Source organism: Protobothrops mucrosquamatus, unplaced genomic scaffold (assembly GCF_001527695.2).
Source record: "Protobothrops mucrosquamatus isolate PMUCROS unplaced genomic scaffold, P.Mucros_1.0 scaffold712, whole genome shotgun sequence".
NCBI classification, from domain to species: Eukaryota; Metazoa; Chordata; class Lepidosauria; order Squamata; family Viperidae; genus Protobothrops; species Protobothrops mucrosquamatus.
In genome coordinates, this window is record NW_015386993.1 from 229,760 (window position 1) to 239,696 (window position 9,937).

General features: G+C 37.9%; 1 protein-coding gene across 1 annotated transcript in view; it reads left to right on the forward strand.

Moving 5' to 3' along the window:
- The window catches only part of LOC107289535 (receptor-type tyrosine-protein phosphatase V-like), a 35,686-nt gene extending 25,950 nt beyond the window's left edge, over window positions 1-9,736 (forward strand). The window contains exons 19-28 of the mRNA XM_029284564.1: window positions 390-524; window positions 1,215-1,337; window positions 1,672-1,832; window positions 2,237-2,372; window positions 3,054-3,127; window positions 3,637-3,724; window positions 4,283-4,373; window positions 5,566-5,642; window positions 7,211-7,345; window positions 8,484-9,736. Coding sequence (XP_029140397.1) covers window positions 390-524; window positions 1,215-1,337; window positions 1,672-1,832; window positions 2,237-2,372; window positions 3,054-3,127; window positions 3,637-3,724; window positions 4,283-4,373; window positions 5,566-5,642; window positions 7,211-7,345; window positions 8,484-8,636 — 1,173 coding nt within the window. The 3' untranslated portion in view covers window positions 8,637-9,736. The remainder of the gene's footprint in view (window positions 1-389; window positions 525-1,214; window positions 1,338-1,671; window positions 1,833-2,236; window positions 2,373-3,053; window positions 3,128-3,636; window positions 3,725-4,282; window positions 4,374-5,565; window positions 5,643-7,210; window positions 7,346-8,483) is intronic.
- Window positions 9,737-9,937: the final 201 nt, after the last annotated feature.

Sequence of the window (9,937 nt, forward strand, 5' to 3'; positions counted from 1 at the left end):
TGCTCCTTGATTATTAAATATTTTAAAAGAATGTTCAGCAATTGTTGATTAATTGGAAAGTTGATTCTTTAGGACTGGGATTTTACAGAATTAGGACATCAATTATAAAATCTCAGAAGATCATTTGAAGGGGGCTGATTACATCGACATTCTACTTAAGAATTTAAAAGACTTCCTATGCATAATGCACAAAAAATTAATAGAGAGTGAGATATATCAAACATTTGCTAGTTCATATCCATATTTATATTAAGATTTAACATTACAACAGGAGAGAAAGAGAGTCTTCAAGATGAGGAGAATGAGGAGAATGAGGAATGCTTTCTATGTTTCTGCCTCCCAAAAAAAATACTCAGTTTAATTATTGAAAGCTTTGTCTGTTGTTGCAGGGTTTTAACTCCCCACAGGAGTTCATTGCTACCCAAGGACCTTTGAAAAAAACTCTGGATGATTTTTGGAGACTGGTATGGGAGCAGAACATCTGTACTATTGTGATGTTGACAGTGGGCATGGAGAATGGACGGGTAGGTCTGGTGAACACCTGTTTTGGTATACAGAGGAAATTATTATTCCTCACTCTGACACATCAATGGTCCTGAATAAATATGAGGGAGGGAGATTTATTTTCATGAATATTCTCAGAATCCTATTTTTTCTAGATCTAACAAGGTTAGATTAAACCTTGTATGCAGAAACTTAACATATTCCTAAGATTTCTGTTTAAAATGATGGATTGTAGTTATATTGAGTTAGTGGGGTGAGCAAGTTATTTCAAAACATTTGTTGTGGAAAAAAGCATTTGTTTGAATTACTGTACATTGGTTTTATATAATGCAGCTGGTCACAAAGTAAATTTGGATTTACAGGTAGATTTCTGGACAATATGTGGTAGATAAGCAAGAATTTTCATTGCCCAGTTATTTTCTTATCATTTGTGGTCTTATATCATTGTTTCATTTTCACTCTCTGTAATTCTGACAAGTAAAATATGAATATTAGCTGACTCTGGTCTCCCATACCCTTCCATCTGTTTTTGATTGATGGAAAAATCAGCCTATCCCTACTATGTGGTATATACATTACACAAAGCATCTTGAACAAGGACAGCCAGCAACAATATGCTTTAGTGCTGGCTATTTTCTATTAACATTGTTTGAACTACTCTTTCTTCTAAACCTTTGAAAATGTGCATTCAGTCCTTCTATTTTTTATAGGTATTATGTGAATACTACTGGCCAACAGACATCTCTCCTGTCTCTTCTGGAGAAATTAGCATTCATCTGCTTGCTCAGAATTTTGCTGATGAGTGGACAACACGGGAATTTAAATTGCAGCATGTAAGTGGAAGCCCTGCAAAGTGCTCCCAAATCTTCCCAAATCAAAACAGCGAACAGGTTCTGTTAATCATTGTGCTATAATATTGATTCTTACTAATAGGGCCTGGATTAACTTTCTTGACTGCAATAGTTGAAATCCACCAAAATTATCTCATATAGTACCAGGTCAAGGCTCTATCACCTGCAATTTCAATATTAGGACCTAGTCCGTGGTATAACATGTGATAGCACAGTCATTTGATTCTGCCAGACTGTTACTCTCTTTGTTGGCCCAGACCATCTCTGTTAACTGACTTCCTGTCATAGACATTAATATAGTCCTTTCCTATCACAGAAAGGACTAAATATGGAACGAAGACTGAGTCACTTACACTACACAGCATGGCCTAATCATGGTGTTCCTGAGTCTACCATCTCCATGATTGCTTTCATAGAGCTGGTACGAGCACACATGCAGAGTGTAAATGAATGTGGACCTATCCTGGTGCATGGTAGGTAAGTTGCAATCAACCCACATGAATGCTCTTTTTTATAATAGAATATTTCAGTTAAAAACAAGACCTAAACTTCCAAAATCACCCTCAAAGTCATTCCTGTTCAGTAAAGTGATGTGTCTCTTTACTTATCAATCCTCAGCCTCCAGAAATGTTAAGTATAACTCTTGCCTATGAAAATACAGCCCATGCTAGGAAAAAAAAGGAATGCCTTTTAACCATGGTGACAAGAAAGTCTAAATTACAGGAACTGTGTTACATCTTCCTCATTTTCTGAAGGAACAGGAGTTCTTGTCCGGTTCCCTTGTTTGTTGGATTTTGAAAGAATGGAGGTGAGAATGGGTAAAATGAACAAAAATGTGAAACTTTTTGCTGAGAAAATCCCTCATTTCCCTTCTATTGCAGTGCAGGAGTGGGCCGCACAGGCACCTTCATTGCCCTTGATCGGCTCCTACAGCAGTTAAAGCATGAGAAGCTGGTTGATATCTTCAATACCGTTTACAGTCTTCGAATGAATCGGCATTGCATGATAGAGACGCTGGTGAGAAAACCTGGACCTCTCTTTTAGATCTGCAACTATCCAGCTATTTAAGGATACGAGAAAGTCTTTTCTTTCCCATGAAATTTGTCACCAGTGGAGGTGGTGAAATTATAGTGGAAAGGAATCCTTTGTTATGAAGAGGAACTTAAAACCTTAGTAATGAGAACTGATGATTACCAAGCTAAAATAGATGAAAGAATTATTACATTGGAATGAGTAGACTATGATCCACATACAATTTGCTGTCCTTTTTGTGTGGCTGTTTGCGGCCCCTGAGATGATGCTAAAGATGAGTTGCAAAACCGTGTCCCGCCAATTTTCAGCAGGAAACAAATGGAAATATTGTTAGAGATCAGAGACATGTTCCAGATGTTATAAGAAGCAGATATTACAGAGTGAAGACTCGGTAGGAAATTGTGCTACATAGAAAATGTGAGAAGACATGGTATGGGAGACCCTATCAAATCTAGAGTTTATTCACAGTATCACCAATTGGATTGCAGTCTTTCAAACTTGTCCTTCTTATCATTGTCTCTTACTTAAATACCCAGGGTTGAACTTTTCTGTAGTTTTGATAATCCATACAGGGGATAAAAACTCTCAGTTTTGCACCTCAGTAGCATTAGATGTAACATTTCTGTTTCAAAATGTGCTGTGTAGATAACCATATATTTTTCCCAGGGGCAATACATTTTCCTGCATAGCTGCATCCTAGAGAAGATCTCTGAAGATCCACTCATTGGCCTGTCAGAGATGTAAGTTTCTTCTCCACATGAAATCCTTCTTAGGTTCCCCATCATAGCTATCATTCTTAGTCTAATAGTTCATGCCGTACAAAAGTTATCAATCATGGAAACTTTCCTTTGTCTTATCTTCAGGCAGATCAGCACTCTATTGTGCCAGATTATAGCTTGTACAAGTATAAGGCTAAGGGAAACAAAACTATAAACAATGTTTATTTCACATTGAGAAGGTTTTTTGGAAATCACATGTCCATGCAACATACTTATAGCAAACATTTTTGTCTTGCCCTGCATTACAATAACATCAGCTTCCTTTCAGTACAATTATAGAATTATCCACTTTTATTCTTAATCTTCATTAGTACTTTGCCCGATTATTGATGTCTGCTCTTTTTACCAATATAGTAATATCAATCAACAGTACCAGGTCTTTATAGCTGCTGATTTTTCTGATCAGTTGTCAGCTGATGTTAAATTACTGCAATCAGCAATTGAGTAAACTCATTTATTGTCTTTTCCAGCTCTCATCCAGTCTCTCTCAAAAGTTTTGCTCAGCATCATGCAAAAAACTGTTCTCAGTCCAATGCTGGCTTCCTAAAGGAATATGAGGTAAGATTTTGGCATAAGGATTTGAGTTTAGGGAAATTCTTCCTATGATGCACACATTATAAATCCATAGCAGAGGCCCAGGTTCAGAAACAGCATGACTAGATAGGGCTGAGAAGTATCCTTTCTGATGTCCTTAGAGCTCCAGTTAATCAATGTCCAAAGTAACTGGGTTAAACAAAACCTCAGCATATAATGTACTTTCTATATTTACTTTCCTATCTTGTTCTGTGTATTTATTCAAGTAGACTTTTTTCCCTCAACAGTTTTCATTTAAAAAATAAGATGTTGAATGCATGTAAGCTGCACATTCCAATCAATATGGCTTTTATTGTTGATGTTATCTGTTATAAATTATAGCCCTCCCCCCACAAACAACCAAGTGACTTACAGACCTTACAGTTTGGAAAGACTGTGGAGCATAGTGATTGTATTGATAGTTCCTACACCCACAGGGACAGGATTTTGCCAAGCCCTTTGTGTATGAAAAGTATGTCAGTAATCCAGAACTAACAATTTTCCAATCTTAATTTTCCTTTTCTACTGTATTGTCTTCAGCAGATGCTCTTGGAAGTTGCAAAAGAGGAAATAAATTCTGCCATACCACCCTCTGTCAATCAGCAAATCAATCTCGGCTCCAGCAAGATTCCATGTGAGTGATAAAGAGTTTTGTAGCCAGTAAAACATGTCTTAGATTTGTACTTAAGGAGAACAAAGGGCTTAGAGTCCAAGGTAATCATATGGAGGTAATCATATCAGCATAATTTGTGCTGTCCCCACAACATGCCTTTCATGTGCATTTAAACTGGGGTTATGCTGAGCTGTTGCCCTATGACCTTTCCAAATGACACTTTAAGGGCAGTAATTGAAAGTTTTCTCTGATTGAAGATTGCATTAATTTCATAAGCATGTCTGATGAAGTGCGGATAAGGTCTGGACATTCCAATCACTATTTTTGTTCTGTTGTTTTCTCTTCAAAGGACTTTTGCCCCTAGCAACTATTAAATGGTGGGAAATACTTTGTCTTTCTTAATTACAGTATATCCATTGTCTGGATTTGTGCAGCTGAGATTGGTTATTTGATAAGGCAGGTTGGAAAGGTGAAGTTGGAGAAATCAATTTACTGATCCCTGTGTCAAATTAAAGTATTCATCTGAAATATCCCCAGATCAGGGTCGCCCAAACACTCAAGCTATTCAGTCTCAGTAGAATTGAATCAGAAACAGTTTCTCCCCATCCAGACTTGCAAAGCCTCCAGGTACTTGAACTTTTAGCCATTCCAAGATCAAAAATATAATTGGGTATCATCAGCATACTAGTAATACCAAATCCCAAACCAGTTGATAACCTTGCCCAATATAAATATTGAAAAAGAGGGGAGAAAGAGTAGAACTCTGTGGCACCCCACAAAGAGGGAGGGGGCCCAGGGAACAATCCATGTGCAAATAACATTGATTAGAACAAAGGGAAGAAAGAAGGAGCAGCACTGTAAGATGATACCCCCATTCCCCAACTCACAGAGCTAGCTCAGAAGGATAGTATGATCAATAGTATGATAGTCCAGCAATTTGTAGGAAGTCATCGCTTTAGTTGTGGCTCTCCCTGAGGTCAGCCTTCCTCAGAAAAAAATTACAGCCTAAGCTGGAGACAGCAAAATCATTGACATAAAAAGGCTAATTGCTCTGAGACTTGTAGAGTCCATAGCAAGAACTATAACAATAAAGCTAAATTAACTAGGCGGAGATAAAAGAGATGGGATGATAGGTGTGGTGCTGGATGCGCTCAACTGAACATGATACATATGTCTTCCAACCATTGTCCTTCACACTAAGTCTGTTTTGCAGATGATCGCTCTAAAGTGAAGTTTTTACCACTGGATCGAGATCCATTCTCAGATCTTGCACATGTCTGGTTTATCCCTGTGAGTCCACCATACCTTATATTCTCTTCTTTCTGCTTTCTGTTATTGCAAAAGTATTTCTTTGCTGTTTGTTTCATTTATAAAAGGAATAATTTACATGCATGTAGATATTTTTTTCTATATTGCTTCTATTAATCTAAAAGGAATGTATTAATATATACTTTAAAAATACCATTCTCACCCCTATGAATGGTATGTGTCTTCCTCAATCTTAGGTCCTCTACCAGAGGCCTGGAAGTTTGAGGATTTTGTACAGGATCTAAACAGTTTCTAGTACTGAACTCTTCTGGATAGAGAGCTCTAATGTTGTACGAGGGATCTATTGGAACCACTCTTCCAGTTTAGGAGTTACAGCCACGAGTGCTCTTACCACCACTAGGACCACTTTGGTCTTTCTGTCTGTCTGAACACACACACACACACACACACACACACACACTGTATAAAGGCATTGTCATAGGATGTATGGTGCTCCAAGTTAAGCTGCATTTTGCACTTATTATTACACAATGTAGTTCTTGTCAAGATGGGAACAGATAATGGATTATGCAGAAAATCTTAGCTCAGTATGTCCATTAATAACATAGATATTGCTGAAGAAAATTCAATATCAAAGCATGCAAGCTAACATAAATCAGGGATCATTTGCAAATGCTTTTGAGGACATACTTAGAAATCCAAAGTATCTTGAAAATCTAGAGCAAGGATGTAAAAATATATCAATGTATACACTGTAAAAGGTAAGAATATCTTACGTCCAACAAGATACTATTTTTGCCAAATTGTTAAATGCCACTTTAGTTGCATTGGTAGAAATGTATTCAAAGCAAAAGAATTTTCAGCATTCCAGAAAGGCTACTAAAAGAATCCATAATTAAATCAACTTCTCTATGATGACAGTTACTATGTTTGGACATGTATACCTTGAGTAAAAGCAAGCAAAGGGGATATGATAAAAGTTTATACAATTATACTTGGTGTGGAAAAAGCTATTTTTTCCCATTTTCTATGATACTTTTTTGCTACCATTGACAAAGGATAAGATGATGCCCTTCTCCCTTCTGTTTCAGTGTGGAAACTAAACCTTATGTCATCACTGACATAACTTCTTTCATTTGTCTGTAGAGTAGTACTGTAGAATAACTTATGGATTAAGTGAGGAAAACTGAATGCTATATACATAGAGCCTTATCCTTCTGTATTCCCAGTTGCCGGCATATCCTGCCCAACCATTAGACTACTTATACTGGAGGCAGAAGATTTTGGTTCTAGTACTAGTTTCAGCAACTCCTGACACCCCATCCTGAGCACCTGTCATGTTGCATGGGAGAAGAGGCAGGTCCAGATATTGTATATTTACAACTTATTTGTGTAACTCACCTGCAGTTTTATAATGGTATGCTAAAACTTAGATCAGGGTTAGACAAGGTTTACCTTGTTATTCCAATGTTAGACCAAACTTACCTAGTATCATTTGCTTCCATAATTTTCTGCACTTTTTCTACAAGCAAATTATATAAACAAAGCAGTTGTGTTGCTAATTAATTTATGTCTTTTTAATATGACAGGGCTGCAATTCAGCCAAGGACTATATTGCTATAGATGGACCTGACAAGCTGGCCCTGGAGGAATTCTGGGGACTAGTCTGGGAACGTGGTGTCCATACTATCATCACTTTACTACCTAAGCAGATGAATAGTCCGGTAAGATAGTCATCATATAATTTCACAGAGAGGCCATTCTGGGATAATGATATGAAATGATTCATCAATGCATAATAATATGAGGAGTTTCTATTTAAGATTGGTGGAAATGCCACTAAGATACTTTCCTAGCTGCATAAGAGTCGTTCTTCCATGAAAGTGGGAATTGTGATGTTAATTCATGAAGAGGGCCAAAAGCTTGAGACATTCCTGTAGAGGTAACACCACCCTTCTTAGGAGAGTGGTGACTCATGGGAAAAAATCCCTGCTCACAGTCACTCTTGAAAAGCACTTGTGATGATGTATCTCACTGCTCTGGGAACTGCAATGGCTGTCAGGCAACTTCAGATGCAATTCAGATTCCTAATTGTCACCTTCAATGCCATATACTGTTTTGGTTATTTGTGCAAGCATCTCCGTTATTTATCTGCCCATGTGAGCCAATTGAATAGTGCCAGCTCCAACTTTCTATACGAGAACTTCACCAGATGTAACTTCAGAAATGGGCATTTTCAATTGTATTCCCACACTGGAATTCCTAGTTTGTTCCTTCCCTTCTGGATTTCAGGAGAGCACTTAAAGCCTGACTGTTCCAAACTGTGATTCAAGACTTGAACTTGACAGATGCATGATCGTGTATATTTCCTCTTTTTGTATTATGTTGATGTTGCATTTATTTTATGAGAGGGTTCATTTATTTTTCTTAAAGGTCAAAGAAAGTTTTTCCCTTTTTTTATATAGCTGCCTCAAGTTGGCGGTATGCAAATTATGTAATTAAATAACTATCCCTGCTGCCATTTTTATGAGTCTTTCTTAGGACTCCAATATGTCGAAGACTGTCTTGTTTATTAGCATCACCATGATAACGAAAGGACACCTGCTTTTTTAATGAACGGGAATGGGTTTTGAATGAGCTCTGCCAAAATATCCATGTGAGAAGCATTACTTCAGTAGCAGCCAATTACAATCATTTGACTGGGTAATCTGGTATTGTGAATTTTATGTGGGGTATAGGAAACTGATCGTATGGATCTTTTCTTGGCTCAAGGACTTTGAATAACCAGTAATTGCTATGCGATTAGTTCTACTTGGAAACATGGATTCGTAACTGCAGTGCTTTTTTTTTTTTTTTGTATAGGCTCCAGATAAGTCATGCTGGCCATCAGAGGGTGAACCTGTCTGCACAGAGATGCTCACCATACAGCAAGGGCCTGAAAAGATTATTTCAGGATGGCCTTGTGTTCAGCTCAGACTAAAATATGTACGTGAATTGGTTGGGAGGGGAAAGTGAACTGTCATGGAAACACGAACACCAAGGCACAGAGAGGGCTTGCTGGCACAGCATGTGGAAGTTTAAAATGAGCTTGACTAGAGATGCTTGTGAATTAACTAAATTTCAGAGGCTGAAGATGTCAACTTCCCTCTTTCCAGTTTGTGGCTCATGGTGGTAAATGGACATGTTTTTATTCTTCAGACAGCACTTCATTGTATTTGGAATTGCCAGTCAAGGCAAAGCTAGGAAGATAATGTGGGAGATGTTATATTTTCTTTGAAGGAGCTCAAGTGTTTTTTTTTCTTGGAGGAATTAAGTGGATCTGCTCATACTTAGAAACTAATTACTGTTTTAAGTGAAGAACACCCCTTCCCCAAGATCTAATAACATTCTGGATTTTGGGTTCTTTTTATTGTTTTTACATGCTTAGACTCTTGAAGCTTGGTTTTATTGTATGTGATTTGCATACCTTTGTCTTGTGAATATATATGCATACACACACACACACATAAATATTATATACACAACAGACAGAACTACAAGTTCTGATTATGTTTAATGCTGGTTGGAGATAGAGAAGTAAAAGCCCCAATAGCAGTTGTTTCCATGTGAAGGGAAAGTGAAAGTAAATGGAATCCTGTAGAATTAGTCAAATCCTGATTCTCCTTATGGTGATGAACGTGCACTGTCTCTATTTCTTTTGAACTCACAATGTGCTTATAGCTTACTCCTTCTCAGTGTACATAGGTTTATGAGTTACACTGAATTTTTAATTCATGAGCTGTGCTTTTGCTGATGATGTTTTCATTACTTTGTCAGGAGAAAAAAGCAAAGGAAAGACTGTTGCAACAGTTTCGATTTCCTTTGGGGGAAGGAGAAGATTTGCCAGATCCTGAGGTTCTGGTGGGCTTTCTCACTGTTGTCAGACAGCTAGTGCCGTACCGGAAGAGGACCAGCCCTTTAGTTCTGCATTGCAGGTAAGAGCCCAAATCCCATCCTGGGTCAAGGGTATCTTTCTTGGGTATCAGTCTTGGATTGGTAAATACCAAATACTCAGTGTTGTCTGGATTGGTTGTCAGTATACAGCAATTATATGGCAACCTCTCACTACTACTTCTTTCCCAGTTCGGGAGGCGTAGGCCAGATGGGGATACTCATTGCCTTAGATACTCTGCTGCAGCAGCTGAAAGGAGAGAAAAATGTGGATGTGTATGGTGTTGTTTTGAGGCTGGTGAGGAGCTGTTGTCTCATGACTCCATCATTGGTAAGTAAAGCAGAGAGCTGGATCATCAGTAGAAAGGTCCAGCCTCTAGACTCAT